We start from the raw sequence: 18600 nt of genomic DNA on the forward strand, positions 1-18600 counted from the left end.
ACAATATATATGTCATGAGAAAACAGTGTCAGAATCACCGGGATCCATGGAAGCGTTTCAGAGTTATGACCTCATAAAGGTACAGTGGTCAGAATTGTAAAAATTGGCCCGGTCATGAACGTGCAAACCACCCTTGGGGGCGAAGGGGTTTACATTGATGTGGTCCTTTTATTCTCCTTTGTCAGTAGTCAGCCATTTGCCAACCTGGTTGATGTGTTAAGCCACTCTGAATAGTAAAATATGAACAGAACAGGGGAAGAATCAGCGATTAGCATGGTTGCTTTGTATTGCCAAAATCCAGGGTAGGAGCGGAGGGTACAAGAAACAGCAGAGACTCCTCGGTGTTCAATTGATTTATTAGCATAAAGCGACAGATAAGAAAAGTGTCCCGTCTTCTAATCGCATGCGCCGATTTCCCCTCAGTTGGTTGACGGTCTGCGAGTAAAGAAGAATGATGCAGAAGGTTAATTACTAAAAACAAAAATACTAAGCTCAGCGTTAACCATCAGTAATGAGCGAAAGTGCTCAGATAAGGTGTTATCTCAGCATGCTTCGGTGCTCAAATACTATTGCTCGAGTCCCTGCTGTTCGACAGCCACAACAAATGCAGGGGGATTGCCTAACAAACTAGAAATCCTTGCGTGTGTTGCCGCTGAAAAGCAAGATCGAAAGAGCTACATTTCCTGTGTCCCCCAATGAAGCGATAGAGAAAACGGACTTTTTTCGTATGTGGATTACCCAGAAACGAATTCCCCATTTTTTCACTACGCACTGTTTATAGCACTTTATAGTCATAACTGGCTTACATGTGACTTCAGCCCCATCCTCTAGGTGGTGCTATTACTCTAGATATCTGTGCAATGATGTATTTTATTACATTACTACAGAGTTCTCTATATTAAATGACCCAGGGCATCAGTCTATCATATGGGTGTTATATGACCTCTGCACTGTATTTGCTCTATGGTACAGAGTTTTTTCATGTCTACTTAGGAGCCAAACTGTTATTTGTTCTTCTGGGTTGTATAACTAAGATATCACAGTTATTCTTTCTACAAATTCTCCTTCCCGATAGGTGTTTTTTTTATATTATGTCTTTTAAAATTCTGAATAAAGATTTATACAAGTCTTCTCTAATTTTTCTTTTTGGGTACTTTTTTTTCCTTTTAGTTCACCTAAAACCCAATCATAGCAAGAAAATCCATAGGAGCCGTTCTGTCTCTGATTATCTGGATGCTCCCCTACAAAGGCATTGACGACACATTTATACTTAGAGGCCCCAGGAGTGGAGACGTCGGAAGAGACTGCAGTCCCTTTGTTATAGGACAGTCCCAGACTCCATATTTAACCCCTTCATGACCGGAGCTTTTTTCGGTTTTGCGTTTTTTTGCTCCCCTTCTTCCCAGAGCCATAACTTTTTTTTTATTCTTCCCTCAATATGGCCATGTGAGGGCTTGTTTTTTGCGGGACTAGTTGTACTTTTGAACCGACACCATTGGTTTTACCATGTCGTGTACTAGAAAACGGGAAAAAAAATTTCAAGTGTGGTGAAATTGCAAAAAGTGCAATCCCACACTTGTTTTTTGTTTGGCTTCTTTATTTTGTCCACTAAATGCTAACACTGACCTGCCATTATGATTCTCCAGGTCATTACGAGTTCATAGACACCAAACATGTCTAGGTTCTTTTTTATTTAAGTCGTGAAAAAAAAATTCCAAACTTTGCTAAAAACCAAAAAAAAATTGAGCCATTTTCTGAGACCCGTAGCGTCTCCACTTTTCGTGATCTGGGGTCGGGTGAGGGTTTATTTTTTGCGTGTCGAGCTGATGTTTTTAATGATACCATTTTGGTGCAGATATGATCTTTTGATTGCCCATTATTGCATTTTAATGCAATATTGCTGCAACCAAAAAACATAATTCTGGCGGTTTGACTTTTTGGCTCACCGCTGGAGCCCACATCAAAGCAGGGGGATACCGACATTGCCGTAAATGTACTCCCGATGTCGTTACGGGGTCAATCTGCATTTTTTCATCCCTTACTAATAACCACGTCTCATTGAAGGCAAATTCCGGCCGAGGGGAATATCCGAGGTCCGTTTTGATAGTGGCTGCTTGATGTTATTTTACCCCAACCCCCTATTGGAGAGTTTGTGACTTTTTAAAAAGTTGCAATTCCTACTTAAACCTTTTTTTGCAGAGATATTTACACCCACTTTTTAAACATTTGACACGTTTAAAAAGTGGGTGTAAATATCTCTGCAATATAAAAAAAAAAAAAAAGAAGGTCTCAAAATGTTGTGCATGTGAGAATATTTGCAACTTTTTTCATGGAGCAAAAAAATGTCATAAACCTAAGAAAATGGCAGAAAAGGAAACCTTGTGGTCAGACTTACTTGGCCCATTCCACGTTGAGAATTAGATGGTCGTAACCAAAGCCAGAAACGCCAGCGATGGCGCGGGCTGCGTCCTCTCTGCGGTGGAAACTGATGAAGGCAAAACCCTGGTGGTGAAGAATGGGAGACACCAGTTATGTTGGAAAAAAACATAATGAGGTGCAATATCTGAAACCATCACTGCTGTTCCTACTACTGGCCTGAGGGGGCGCTGTATGACATGGATTCACCTCCTCAGGTCCTGCACTATGAATAGCACAGTATCCATTTTGTACAGTTAGCATACCCCCCCTCCAATATACAACCCTGGCATCCCCTCCAATTCTTTCGGATCGGTGGGGGTCCCATTGATCAGGAAGATGGTTAACCCTTAGATGTATCTGAAAATAAGATTTAGGATGGTTTACCTTTGACTGTCCGGTGGTTTTGTCCTTAGCCAGGTAGATGCGAGAGATGGATCCAAAAGGCCTGAAGAGCTCCTGGAGGTCGGTCTCCCGGGTGTCTTCAGATAAGTTGGTAACACGGATAGTAGCGTTGTCATCTGCTACAAAGAGAACATGGACATCCAGGGAAGTCACCTCAACCCCAAAGAGAGCAGGTCCGGACCCTTATTTATACTGGGCCCCCATATATAACTGTACTACCCTCCCATTTTCTAAGTCTGAAGGTCCTTATAATACCGCAGTTCTCCATAGACACCCTCATGCCTTCAAGGTCTTGTTCACAGTGCAATGTATGAACAAAGGCAAAGGAAATATGTCAGCGTGGCAAGGGTTAAGATAGCCGTAGTCAGAATTTTAGACAGGGTGGAAGTCAGAATTGCACGCGGGCCCCCAGGGAGGCAGGGTCACACGGGCCCCCAGGGAGGCAGTGTTGCAAGGGGATGGTTAAGGTAGCCAGTGTTGTGTGAGTTAATGTAGGCAGTGTGCTAGTCAGGATCGTGAGGAATCCCGATGCCAGGAGAACATATACGACGGCCATATCCAGCCGATACTATCTGTACCTCTGCGGTTGGGCTGCATGGACTCTCCTCTCCGGGTTGCTCCATCTCTCAGACTGGGTGGAACATACTTTCCTGTCTTGCTGACTGGAGCCTGCGCTGGTTCTGGTTCTGTGGAAAAAGGCAAGAACAGAGTAAAGAATAGAATTCCTAGTGATGTTCCCCAGCAGACAATCCCCCCGTCCATGGGCCAGTGACACCAGATGGCAGTGGGCACCGTGTAAGGCTGCGTGCACACGCTGCGGATTCACCTGCGGATTTTTCCGACCAGATTTGCAGCTAAAACCACAGGTAAAGTGACCTGCGGTTTATCTGTGGTTTTCCCCTGCGGATTGACACCTGGACAATGGAACAGGTGGCAAACCGCAGAGGAATCCGCAGAAAGAATTGACATGGTGCGGATTTAAAACTGCAGCAAAACCGCACGGAAAAATCTGCAGCATGTGCACTGCGGATTTGAAATCCCATTGGCTAACATTGTACTGTACACTGTCTGCGGAACTGCTGTGGATCCGCAGGGCCAAATCCACTGCGAATCCCCAGCAGAATCCGCAGCGTGTGCACATACCCTAATCCGAGATTTCCTCTCTAGGGTCCTCCCCATCTGGGGTCAGGAAATGCGCACAGTACGTACCAGCCCCCGGCACTTTCTCCTTGTCTGCGGTGGATAGACCCAGCTGCTCGGCCAGTTCCTTCTGCATGGGACCCAGCGTGTCTTTATAGGGACATCTTGTGGTCCAATGGTCTCCTTTGCAAATTCTACAAGAGACGATTTTCTGCCCCTTCAGCTTGTTCATTGGGTCTTCCTCCTCCTGATTGTTGAGATCCTGTAAAGGCAAAAGATATAGTGTCAGCTAAACCTCACATTTGTGTACACGGGTTAAGAACTCGGACCGCATGGGTACAGGACCCGAGCCACATGGATACACGACCCGGACCATTCAAAGCTCGGAAATGGGCAGAATGTGACATTATATGACCACACAAAGGGTCATCCTCTGAACAAAGCTCAGACTGAATGTCCCAGAACTTCTCCCATGATACTGGTGATGTCTCCATAAGTAGGAAGGGAAAATCCTCACTCTCCTCTACTCGCCACATCCTGTTGTGGTGGTGGTCATCATCCAAGATACGAGTTCCTAATCCAGTGTCCCCCCTCTGCCTCTGCGAGGGAGAATTAGGGTCACTGCTCTCACCTCTTTATTGGTGATGAAGGTCATTAGGACGTCATCGCTGACAGTGGTGGTGGCTACATTTGGTCCTGGTGGGTCGAATTCGGAGTTTCCAAACTTCTTCCAATTCTGAAGACAAAAAAAAAAAGAAAGCTGATTAAAGGGGTCTTGCCCTCACCTTTTGATCTGTGGGGGTCCCACCAGTCCTGGAATAAGGGGATACAGCGCAAATTTAACAATAAGTCCCCTGAATGGGGTCTGAGCGTTGGCTTGCCTGCACAGTCCGGTGGCTAGGAGCAACAGTGAACGGCTACATGAGTGCAGCCCCTTCCTCCTGAGGATCCCATAAGGTCAGCCCCCTGGCATACCTCTATATAGGGCTCTAGAGGTCATGTGATCATCTCGGAGAGCGCCTTTATGTCCTCCCTGCACTCACCTTCCTGCGTGCCACCACTTTGGACGCTTTACGGGTTTCAATTTTGAAAGTGCGAATAATCTGAAAGAAAAAAAAAGGCAGACATCAAGATCCGGATTGTATGTGACACGTGGGGTGTGACCTGCGCTCCTGGCCGTCGCCCCCCAAAGTGTTCATATCAAGTAACACTCTGGTTTTATAGTGCCCGGAACAAGAGGCACTGAACCCACATCATCAGTGCTAGGTCCCTGCCGAGCAGACCCATCGCACCGCTCTTTACGGCGGGTGCTGCCTGAGTTACACAGCCGGTACCTGCCTCTAACAGCAGCGATCGGAGCCATCTCTGATCGCTGCTGTCTGACCACGGCACTGAAATCGAGCGATCGTGATGCCCGACCGTTCCATCACGTATTTCCCCCCACGATGAAACTGCAGATACTTTGCCATGGCAGCCGAGCGTTTACTAAAAGCGCCAGTCCCCACTATTTCTACAACCCCGGGTTTCTAAAGTGATCGTTATTATTTCTGTACACAGCAGCAGGGCAGGACTAAAAAGGTAAAAATTAATTAAAAAAGTTTCTAAAGAGTTAAAAAGTTTTAATCACCTTTTTACAGCACTAAAATCAATAAAAAAAAAATATAAAGTTTGGTATCACGGTGTCTGTAAAAGTCTGATCTATGAAAATATGAGATGAAACAACCCATTTAGCAAATCATGTAAAGAAATAATAAAAAAAAATCTCCAGAACTGCCATGTTTTGTTTTTTTTGGTAACCGCACTTCTCCCAGAAAATTCAATAAAAAAAGCGAGTAAAAAATGCAACTTGTACCCCAGAAATGGCATCGAAAAACGAGCCCCCCCACAGCTCCATCGAGTGCAGATACCGGGTGGAAGGAGTTTTCCTGTGGCCACAAGCTGGAGCCCAGGGAAAAGTTCTAGTGAGGCGACGCAGCGCCCTCTAGTGGCTAAGGAGGATGAATCCACGCTTACCTGTAGATGTATTATATATTAGTGACCCCCCTCTATATATATATATATATATATATATATATATATATACACACATCTCCTCTGTCCACAAGATGAGGATCAGGGGAGGTTTAATGCTCGTGTCATGCATGGAGGGGTCACACCTTAAATTTTTACTTCTGTACTGACTACTTCAGCACATCTGCAGCGGACATACACCCACCTCTACTGTGCACAGCTGATCACCTCTCGCCCACCTCAGCACATCTGCAGCGGACATACACCCACCTCTACTGTGCACAGCTGATCACCTCTCGCCCACCTCAGCACATCTGCAGCGGACATACACCCACCTCTACTGTGCACAGCTGATCACCTCTCGCCCACCTCAGCACATCTGCACCGGACACACACCCACCTCTACTGTGCACAGCTGATCACCTCTCGCCCACCTCAGCACATCTGCACCGGACACACACCCATCTCTGCTGTGCACAGCTGATCACCTCCCGCCCACCTCAGCACATCTGCACCGGACACACACCCACCTCTACTGTGCACAGCTGATCACCTCTCGCCCACCTCAGCACATCTGCACCGGACACACACCCACCTCTGCTGTGCACAGCTGATCACCTCTCGCCCACCTTAGCACATCTGTAGCGATCACACACCCCCACCTCTGCTGTGCACAGCTGATCACCTCTTGCCCACCTCAGCACATCTGCAGCGATCACACACCCACCTCTGCTGTGCACAGCTGATCACCTCTCGCCCACCTCAGCACATCTGCACCGGACACCCACCCGCCTCTGCTGTGCACAGCTGATCACCTCCCGTCCACCTCAGCACATCTGCACCGGACACACACCCACCTCTACTGTGCTCAGCTGATCACCTCTCGCCCACCTCAGCACATCTGTACCGGACACCCACCCGCCTCTGCTGTGCACAGCTGATCACCTCCCGTCCACCTCAGCACATCTGCATCGGACACACACCCACCTCTACTGTGCACAGCTGATCACCTCTCGCCCACCTAAGCACATCTGCAGCGATCACACCCCCCACCTCTGTTGTGCAAGGCTGATCTCCTCCTGTCCCCTCTGTACGTGGAGCAGATAACAGGCGGCACCCACCTTAATCTTCTTGTCGTCTCCATCCAGCTTGTACTCGGTGATGGTCTTTATGTTTCCATTAATGACCTCTCGCGGGGTGTCCAGGACATCTGTGGAGGATCACAGGTTACACTGTGGAGCACAAGCTGCTGCCCCAAGTGTCACACTGAGCACTTCCCATAGTCCCTGTGTGACGGGGATGACTGGCTGGAGAGAAGACTCCATAGTGTTTACAATACAACTAGTCTGAGCACATATCCAAAAAGATCAGTGGGGGGCGCCCCCTACTGGCACGTGTCCGAATTATATCCTGCTACCCCCATCTGAAAGCGTGGGAAATAAGGCAGCATCTATGGTGGAGCTACTGGACTGGCCAGACACCAGGACACAAACCTGACGCCCCCCACTATATTCAATGAGATCTGGAGGCGACACTGGCAGATCTGGAGATGTATAAAAAAAAAAAAAAAATACAGACACCAGATAATCTCTTACACAACTGTGCTGTCCTAGACCACCGAGGAACCACGATATCCTGACATTAAACACCTTCCACTAAGCTGCCAGGGATCCTGACATCTACCGCGTGCCCCTAGTCCGCCAGGGATCCTGACATCTACCCCGTGCCCCTAGGCCGCCAGGGATCCTGACATCTACCCCGTGCCCCTAGGCCGCCAGGGATCCTGACATTAGCAATCTTTGTTATTAGCCCACCAAGAATCCTCAAATTTACCCCGTTCCCTAGACCACCACCAGGGATCGTGACATTAACTTCAACCTCCAAGTCCGACTGGAATCCTAACATTAATCCCATCCCCCTAGGGCGCCGGGGATAGTGCCATTAACCCATCCGCCTTGCCTGCCAGGTATCCTGACATTAACCCTTTAATACCCTAGTCAAGAATGAATTCTAACATTAACCCATTCTCTGTCATAGACCACCAAACAAGCCACCAATAACGGCTTCTTTGCCCCAGACGTCCATGGGCATCAGCAACAAAGTGGGTGCCACTGATAAATCTCCTCATCACCTGCTCCCAGGAGTGACCCCTGCCTCATATTAACCCCACGATGCACTGTGCCGGCAGTAACACCGACGTCTGTATCATTATGGTTACACTCACAGTCATGGTCATGAACCTTCTCGACTGCCGGACTCAAAGGCTCCACATCTTCACCTTCTTCCTCCACCTGGTCGGCCCAGCTGGGCTTGGAGCTGTAATGGGATACAAGCGAGTGACACCAGCAGAATACGGAATACAGCTCTGGGGTATAATACAAGATGTAACTCAGGATCAGTAATGTAATGTATGTACACAGTGACTGCACCAGCAGAATAGTGAGTGCAGCTCTGGAGTATAATACAAGATGTAACTCAGGATCAGTAATGTAATGTATGTACACAGTGACTGCACCAGCAGAATAGTGAGTGCAGCTCTGGAGTATAATACAGGATGTAACTCAGGATCAGTAATGTAATGTATGTACACAGTGACTGCACCAGCAGAATAGTGAGTGCAGCTCTGGAGTATAATACAGGATGTAACTCAGGATCAGTAATGTAATGTATGTACACAGTGACTGCACCAGCAGAATAGTGAGTGCAGCTCTGGGGTATAATACAGGATGTAACTCAGGATCAGTAATGTAATGTATGTACACAGTGACTGCACCAGCAGAATAGTGAGTGCAACTCTGGAGTATAATACAGGATGTAACTCAGGATCAGTAATGTAATGTATGTACACAGTGACTGCACCAGCAGAATAGTGAGTGCAGCTCTGGAGTATAATACAGGATGTAACTCAGGATCAGTAATGTATGTACACAGTGACTGCACCAGCAGAATAGTGAGTGCAGCTCTGGGGTATAATACAGGATGTAACTCAGGATCAGTAATGTAATGTATGTACACAGTGACTGCACCAGCAGAATAGTGAGTGCAGCTCTGGGGTATAATACAGGCTATAACTCAGGATCAGTAATGTAATGTATGTACACAGTGACTGCACCAGAAGAATAGTGAGTGCAGCTCTGGGGTATAATACAGGATGTAACTCAGGATCAGTAATGTAATGTATGTACACAGTGACTGCACCAGCAGAATAGTGAGTGCAGCTCTGGGGTATAATACAGGCTATAACTCAGGATCAGTAATGTAATGTATGTACACAGTGACTGCACCAGCAGAATAGTGAGTGCAGCTCTGGGGTATAATACAGGATGTAACTCAGGATCAGTAATGTAATGTATGTACACAGTGACTGCACCAGCAGAAGAGTGAGTGCAGTTCTGGAGTATAATACAGGAGGTAACTCAGGATCAGTAATGTATGTACACAGTGACTGCACCAGCAGAATAGTGAGTGCAGCTCTGGAGTATAATACAGGAGGTAACTCAGGATCAGTAATGTAATGTATGTACACAGTGACTGCACCAGCAGAATAGTGAGTGCAGCTCTGGAGTATAATACAGGATGTAACTCAGGATCAGTAATGTAATGTATGTACACAGTGACTGCACCAGCAGAATGAGTGCAGCTCTGGAGTATAATACAGGATGTAACTCAGGATCAGTAATGTAATGTATGTACACAGTGACGGCACCAGCAGAATAGTGAGTGCAGCTCTGCAGTATAATACAGGATGTAACTCAGGATCAGTAATGTAATGTATGTACTCAGTGACTGCACCAGCAGAATAGTGAGTGCAGCTCTGGAGTATAATACAGGATGTAACTCAGGATCAGTAATGTAATGTATGTACACAGTGACTGCACCAGCAGAATAGTGAGTGCAGCTCTGGAGTATAATACAGGATGTAACTCAGGATCAGTAATGTAATGTATGTACTCAGTGACTGCACCAGCAGAATAGTGAGTGCAGCTCTGGAGTATAATACAGGATGTAACTCAGGATCAGTAATGTAATGTATGTACTCAGTGACTGCACCAGCAGAATAGTGAGTGCAGCTCTGGAGGATAATACAGGATGTAACTCAGGATCAGTAATGTAATGTATGTACACAGTGACTCCACCAGCAGAATAGTGAGTGCAGCTCTGGAGTATAATACAGGATGTAACTCAGGATCAGTAATGTATGTACTCAGTGACTGCACCAGCAGAATAGTGAGTGCAGCTCTGGAGTATAATACAGGATGTAACTCAGGATCAGTAATGTAATGTATGTACTCAGTGACTGCACCAGCAGAATAGTGAGTGCAGCTCTGGAGTATAATACAGGATGTAACTCAGGATCAGTAATGTAATGTATGTACTCAGTGACTGCACCAGCAGAATAGTGAGTGCAGCTCTGGAGTATAATACAGGATGTAACTCAGGATCAGTAATGTAATGTATGTACACAGTGACTGCACCAGCAGAATAGTGAGTGCAGCTCTGGGGTATAATACAGGATGTAACTCAGGATCAGTAATGTAATGTATGTACACAGTGACTGCACCAGCAGAATAGTGAGTGCAGCTCTGGAGTATAATACAGGATGTAACTCAGGATCAGTAATGTAATGTATGTACACAGTGACTGCACCAGCAGAATAGTGAGTGCAGCTCTGGGGTATAATACAGGATGTAACTCAGGATAAGTAATGTAATGTATGTACACAGTGACTGCACCAGCAGAATAGTGAGTGCAGCTCTGGAGGATAATACAGGATGTAACTCAGGATCAGTAATGTAATGTATGTACACAGTGACTGCACCAGCAGAATAGTGAGTGCAGCTCTGGGGTATACAGGATGTAATTCAGGATCAGTAATGTAATGTATGTACACAGTGACTGCACCAGCAGAATAGTGAGTGCAGCTCTGGGGTATAATACAGGATGTAACTCAGGATCAGTAATGTAATGTATGTACACAGTGACTGCACCAGCAGAATAGTGAGTGCAGCTCTGGAGGATAATACAGGATGTAACTCAGGATCAGTAATGTAATGTATGTACACAGTGACTGCACCAGCAGAATAGTGAGTGCAGCTCTGGGGTATAATACAGGGTGTAACTCAGGATCAGTAATGTAATGTATGTACACAGTGACTGCACCAGCAGAATAGTGAGTGCAGCTCTGGAGGATAATACAGGATGTAACTCAGGATCAGTAATGTAATGTATGTACACAGTGACTGCACCAGCAGAATAGTGAGTGCAGTTCTGGGGTATAATACAGGATGTAACTCAGGATCAGTAATGTAATGTATGTACACAGTGACTGCACCAGCAGAATAGTGAGTGCAGCTCTGGGGTATAATACAGGATGTAACTCAGGATCAGTAATGTAATGTATGTACACAGTGACTGCACCAGCAGAATAGTGAGTGCAGCTCTGGAGTATAATACAGGATGTAACTCAGGATCAGTAATGTAATGTATGTACACAGTGACTGCACCAGCAGAATAGTGAGTGCACCTCTGGGGTATAATACAGGATGTAACTCAGGATCAGTAATGTAAAGTATGTACACAGTGACTGCACCAGCAGAATAGTGAGTGCAGCTCTGGGGTATAATACAGGATGTAACTCAGGATCAGTAATGTAATGTATGTACACAGTGACTGCACCAGCAGAATAGTGAGTGCAGCTCTGGGGTATAATACAGGATGTAACTCAGGATCAGTAATGTAATGTATGTACACAGTGACTGCACCAGCAGAAGAGTGAGTGCAGTTCTGGAGTATAATACAGGAGGTAACTCAGGATCAGTAATGTATGTACACAGTGACTGCACCAGCAGAATAGTGAGTGCAGCTCTGGAGTATAATACAGGAGGTAACTCAGGATCAGTAATGTAATGTATGTACACAGTGACTGCACCAGCAGAATAGTGAGTGCAGCTCTGGAGTATAATACAGGATGTAACTCAGGATCAGTAATGTAATGTATGTACACAGTGACTGCACCAGCAGAATGAGTGCAGCTCTGGAGTATAATACAGGATGTAACTCAGGATCAGTAATGTAATGTATGTACACAGTGACGGCACCAGCAGAATAGTGAGTGCAGCTCTGCAGTATAATACAGGATGTAACTCAGGATCAGTAATGTAATGTATGTACTCAGTGACTGCACCAGCAGAATAGTGAGTGCAGCTCTGGAGTATAATACAGGATGTAACTCAGGATCAGTAATGAAATGTATGTACACAGTGACTGCACCAGCAGAATAGTGAGTGCAGCTCTGGAGTATAATACAGGATGTAACTCAGGATCAGTAATGTAATGTATGTACTCAGTGACTGCACCAGCAGAATAGTGAGTGCAGCTCTGGAGTATAATACAGGATGTAACTCAGGATCAGTAATGTAATGTATGTACTCAGTGACTGCACCAGCAGAATAGTGAGTGCAGCTCTGGAGGATAATACAGGATGTAACTCAGGATCAGTAATGTAATGTATGTACACAGTGACTCCACCAGCAGAATAGTGAGTGCAGCTCTGGAGTATAATACAGGATGTAACTCAGGATCAGTAATGTAATGTATGTACTCAGTGACTGCACCAGCAGAATAGTGAGTGCAGCTCTGGGGTATAATACAGGATGTAACTCAGGATCACTAATGTAATGTATGTACACAGTGACTGCACCAGCAGAATAGTGAGTGCAGCTCTGGAGTATAATACAGGATATAACTCAGGATCAGTAATGTAATGTATGTACACAGTGACTGCACCAGTAGAATAGTGAGTGCAGCTCTGGAGTATAATACAGGATGTAACTCAGGATCAGTAATGTAATGTATGTACACAGTGACTGCACCAGCAGAATAGTGAGTGCACCTCTGGGGTATAATACAGGATGTAACTCAGGATCAGTAATGTAAAGTATGTACACAGTGACTGCACCAGCAGAATAGTGAGTGCAGCTCTGGGGTATAATACAGGATGTAACTCAGGATCAGTAATGTAATGTATGTACACAGTGACTGCACCAGCAGAATAGTGAGTGCAGCTCTGGGGTATAATACAGGATGTAACTCAGGATCAGTAATGTAATGTATGTACACAGTGACTGCACCAGCAGAATAGTGAGTGCAGCTCTGGAGGATAATACAGGATGTAACTCAGGATCAGTAATGTAATGTATGTACACAGTGACTGCACCAGCAGAATAGTGAGTGCAGCTCTGGGGTATAATACAGGATGTAACTCAGGATCAGTAATGTAATGTATGTACACAGTGACTGCACCAGTAGAATAGTGAGTGCAGCTCTGGGGTATAATACAGGATGTAACTCAGGATCAGCAATGTAATGTATGTACACAGTGACTGCACCAGCAGAATAGTGAGTGCAGCTCTGGAGGATAATACAGGATGTAACGCAGGATCAGTACTGTAATGTATGTACACAGTGACTGCACAAGCAGAATAGTGAGTGCAGCTCTGGGGTATAATACAGGATGTAACTCAGGATCAGTAATGTAATGTATGTACACAGTGACTGCACCAGTAGAATAGTGAGTGCAGCTCTGGAGTATAATACAGGATGTAACTCAGGATCAGTAATGTAATGTATGTACACAGTGACTGCACCAGCAGAATAGTGAGTGCAGCTCTGGGGTATAATACAGGATGTAACTCAGGATCAGTAATGTAATGTATGTACACAGTGACTGCACCAGTAGAATAGTGAGTGCAGCTCTGGAGTATAATACAGGATGTAACTCAGGATCAGTAATGTAATGTATGTACACAGTGACTGCACCAGCAGAATAGTGAGTGCACCTCTGGGGTATAATACAGGATGTAACTCAGGATCAGTAATTTAATGTATGTACACAGTGACTGCACCAGCAGAATAGTGAGTGCACCTCTGGGGTATAATACAGGATGTAACTCAGGATCAGTAATGTAATGTATGTACACAGTGACTGCACCAGCAGAATAGTGAGTGCAGCTCTGGAGTATAATACAGGATGTAACTCAGGATCAGTAATGTAATGTATGTACACAGTGACTGCACCAGCAGAATAGTGAGTGCAGCTCTGGAGTATAATACAGGATGTAACTCAGGATCAGTAATGTAATGTATGTACACAGTGACTGCACCAGCAGAATAGTGAGTGCAGCTCTGGGGTATAATACAGGATGTAACTCAGGATCAGTAATGTAATGTATGTAGACAGTGACTGCACCAGTACAATAGTGAGTGCACCTCTGGGGTATAATACAGGATGTAACTCAGGATCAGTAATGTAATGTATGTACACAGTGACTGCACCAGCAGAATAGTGAGTGCAGCTCTGGAGTATAATACAGGATGTAACTCAGGATCAGTAATGTAATGTATGTACACAGTGACTGCACCAGCAGAATAGTGAGTGCAGCTCTGGAGTATAATACAGGATGTAACTCAGGATCAGTAATGTAATGTATGTACACAGTGACTGCACCAGCAGAATAGTGAGTGCAGCTCTGGGGTATAATACAGGATGTAACTCAGGATCAGTAATGTAATGTATGTACACAGTGACTGCACCAGTACAATAGTGAGTGCAGCTCTGGAGTATAATACAGGATGTAACTCAGGATCAGTAATGTAATGTATGTACACAGTGACTGCACCAGCAGAATAGTGAGTGCACCTCTGGGGTATAATACAGGATGTAACTCAGGATCAGTAATGTAATGTATGTACACAGTGACTGCACCAGCAGAATAGTGAGTGCAGCTCTGGGGTATAATACAGGATGTAACTCAGGATCAGTAATGTAATGTATGTACACAGTGACTGCACCAGCAGAATAGTGAGTGCAGCTCTGGAGGATAATACAGGATGTAACGCAGGATCAGTAATGTAATGTATGTACACAGTGACTGCACAAGCAGAATAGTGAGTGCAGCTCTGGGGTATAATACAGGATGTAACTCAGGATCAGTAATGTAATGTATGTACACAGTGACTGCACCAGTAGAATAGTGAGTGCAGCTCTGGAGTATAATACAGGATGTAACTCAGGATCAGTAATGTAATGTATGTACACAGTGACTGCACCAGCAGAATAGTGAGTGCAGCTCTGGGGTATAATACAGGATGTAACTCAGGATCAGTAATGTAATGTATGTACACAGTGACTGCACCAGTAGAATAGTGAGTGCAGCTCTGGAGTATAATACAGGATGTAACTCAGCATCAGTAATGTAATGTATGTACACAGTGACTGCACCAGCAGAATAGTGAGTGCACCTCTGGGGTATAATACAGGATGTAACTCAGGATCAGTAATGTAATGTATGTACACAGTGACTGCACCAGTAGAATAGTGAGTGCACCTCTGGGGTATAATACAGGATTTAACTCAGGATCAGTAATGTAATGTATGTACACAGTGACTGCACCAGCAGAATAGTGAGTGCAGCTCTGGAGTATAATACAGGATGTAACTCAGGATCAGTAATGTAATGTATGTACACAGTGACTGCACCAGCAGAATAGTGAGTGCAGCTCTGGAGTATAATACAGGATGTAACTCAGGATCAGTAATGTAATGTATGTACACAGTGACTGCACCAGCAGAATAGTGAGTGCAGCTCTGGAGTATAATACAGGATGTAACTCAGGATCAGTAATGTAATGTATGTACACAGTGACTGCACCAGCAGAATAGTGAGTGCAGCTCTGGGATATAATACAGGGTGTAACTCAGGATCAGTAATGTAATGTATGTACACAGTGACTGCACCAGCAGAATAGTGAGTGCAGCTCTGGGGTATAATGCAGGAGTGAGGATAATGTTAGCAGTTCCCACATATTAGGAAGATGTCGGCAAGTTGCCGCTTCCTCTGGACACTGATGCTCCCCTGTCGCAGGCTGAGTGTCAGGTGAGACTCCCCGTCCCCTCCCATGTGTTTCCGCCCCTGCCCCTTCTGTCACCCCGTTAGTTCCCCCGCAGATCACGTCCCCCTCTATTTGCCCACCTCCCGCCGCTCCCCGGTACTCACTCGTAGTCTCCGGTCGGCATGGCTCTGCCTTTCTGGTGGCCCCGGAAGCTGAAGAGAAAGAGAGACGTAGCCGCACTGTACAGTCAGACGCGCACTTCCGGTGCCGCTCTAGGTAACGGTCTCTGTGTTAGTGGAGGACTGGAGGGGTTACGGCTCACGTGTTATGTGGTAACCGGTGGGAATGTTGGGACTTGCAGTTCTTCTATAGCCATTATACTATCCTCTGGGGCAGATAGATCCAGTCTGACATATTCTAAACATATTCTGGCAGTGAATTCATGAGCTGCTGCCCCTTTAGGTACATTAGTGACTACCTGGGATCTTCCTGCAGCGCAGCCATTTACAGCTGCCAAGTTAATACATTTGTCACAAACGTGGTGTCAGCTGTCTTCATGGCGACAGCGGCCATATTGCCAACGTTTGTCGCACACAAGAGAAGACAATAAGGGGCATGTGCCGCCTGCAGTTCATCACAATGTGGCCCCAGGAAAATGGCGTAATATCATGTAGGATGCGATGCATCGTAATCCAATGGATCCAGACGGGAGCGCAGAATATCAGCAGAGATTAATCTGCCCCAGGAGCGCAGCGCCAAACCGTCAATTCAGAGAGGCGCACTGTGAGAACCCCCGGCCACATTGGAGCATCACCCCAGATAGGAGCATGGTGCAAACCCGCGGCCACACCGGAACGTTACCCTAGAGAGGAGCACTGTGAGAACCCCCGGCCACATTGGAGCATCACCCCAGAGAGGAGCATGGTGCAAACCCGCGGCCACACCGGAACGTTACCCTAGAGAGGAGCACTGTGAGAACCCCCGGCCACATTGGAGCATCACCCCAGAGAGGAGCATGGTGCAAACCCGCGGCCACACTGGAACGTTACCCTAGAGAGGAGCACTGTGAGAACCCCCGGCCACATTGGAGCATCACCCCAGAGAGGAGCATGGTGCAAACCCGCGGCCACACCGGAACGTTACCCTAGAGAGGAGCACTGTGAGAACCCCCGGCCACATTGGAGCATCACCCCAGAGAGGAGCATGGTGCAAACCCGCGGCCACACTGGAACGTTACCCTAGAGAGGAGCACTGTGAGAACCCCCGGCCACATTGGAGCATCACCCCAGATAGGAGCATGGTGCAAACCCGCGGCCACACCGGAACGTTACCCTAGAGAGGAGCACTGTGAGAACCCCCGGCCACATTGGAGCATCACCCCAGAGAGGAGCATGGTGCAAACCCGCGGCCACACCGGAACGTTACCCTAGAGAGGAGCACTGTGAGAACCCCCGGCCACATTGGAGCATCACCCCAGAGAGGAGCATGGTGCAAACCCGCGGCCACACTGGAACGTTACCCTAGAGAGGAGCACTGTGAGAACCCCCGGCCACATTGGAGCATCACCCCAGATAGGAGCATGGTGCAAACCCGCGGCCACACCGGAACGTTACCCTAGAGAGGAGCACTGTGAGAACCCCCGGCCACATTGGAGCATCACCCCAGAGAGGAGCATGGTGCAAACCCGCGGCCACACCGGAACGTTACCCTAGAGAGGAGCACTGTGAGAACCCCCGGCCACATTGGAGCATCACCCCAGAGAGGAGCATGGTGCAAACCCGCGGCCACACTGGAACGTTACCCTAGAGAGGAGCACTGTGAGAACCCCCGGCCACATTGGAGCATCACCCCAGAGAGGAGCATGGTGCAAACCCGCGGCCACACTGGAACGTTACCCTAGAGAGGAGCACTGTGAGAACCCCCGGCCACATTGGAGCATCACCCCAGATAGGAGCATGGTGCAAACCCGCGGCCACACCGGAACGTTACCCTAGAGAGGAGCACTGTGAGAACCCCCGGCCACATTGGAGCATCACCCCAGAGAGGAGCATGGTGCAAACCCGCGGCCACACCGGAACGTTACCCTAGAGAGGAGCACTGTGAGAACCCCCGGCCACATTGGAGCATCACCCCAGAGAGGAGCATGGTGCAAACCCGCGGCCACACTGGAACGTTACCCTAGAGAGGAGCACTGTGAGAACCCCCGGCCACATTGGAGCATCACCCCAGAGAGGAGCATGGTGCAAACCCGCGGCCACACCGGAACGTTACCCTAGAGAGGAGCACTGTGAGAACCCCCGGCCACATTGGAGCATCACCCCAGAGAGGAGCATGGTGCAAACCCGCGGCCACACTGGAACGTTACCCTAGAGAGGAGCACTGTGAGAACCCCCGGCCACATTGGAGCATCACCCCAGATAGGAGCATGGTGCAAACCCGCGGCCACACCGGAACGTTACCCTAGAGAGGAGCACTGTGAGAACCCCCGGCCACATTGGAGCATCACCCCAGAGAGGAGCATGGTGCAAACCCGCGGCCACACCGGAACGTTACCCTAGAGAGGAGCACTGTGAGAACCCCCGGCCACATTGGAGCATCACCCCAGAGAGGAGCATGGTGCAAACCCGCGGCCACACTGGAACGTTACCCTAGAGAGGAGCACTGTGAGAACCCCCGGCCACATTGGAGCATCACCCCAGATAGGAGCATGGTGCAAACCCGCGGCCACACCGGAACGTT

At 47.3% G+C, this 18600-nt stretch overlaps 1 protein-coding gene across 2 annotated transcripts; it reads right to left on the reverse strand.

Moving 5' to 3' along the window:
• Positions 1-340: 340 nt before the first annotated feature.
• On the reverse strand, positions 341-16181 carry EIF3G (eukaryotic translation initiation factor 3 subunit G). Of its 2 annotated transcripts, none has more exons than XM_073555708.1 (10): positions 16026-16181; positions 8195-8286; positions 7092-7180; positions 5004-5063; positions 4592-4696; positions 4030-4222; positions 3399-3506; positions 2803-2936; positions 2396-2502; positions 341-435 (listed from the first exon to the last, which is right to left on the reverse strand). In XM_073555708.1, the coding sequence occupies exons 1-10, from the start codon at positions 16043-16045 to the stop codon at positions 420-422; spliced, it is 924 nt and encodes a 307-aa protein (XP_073411809.1). In that variant the 5' UTR covers positions 16046-16181; the 3' UTR covers positions 341-419. The 2 variants fall into 2 exon arrangements, with proteins under 2 accessions (XP_073411809.1, XP_073411808.1); XM_073555707.1 differs by having other exon boundaries at positions 2803-2939.
• Between the last annotated feature and the right edge of the window lie 2419 nt (positions 16182-18600).

This window comes from Dendrobates tinctorius, unplaced genomic scaffold (genome assembly GCF_039654945.1).
Source record: "Dendrobates tinctorius isolate UK_male_01 unplaced genomic scaffold, ASM3965494v1 ptg000228l, whole genome shotgun sequence".
Classification (NCBI taxonomy): Eukaryota; Metazoa; Chordata; class Amphibia; order Anura; family Dendrobatidae; genus Dendrobates; species Dendrobates tinctorius.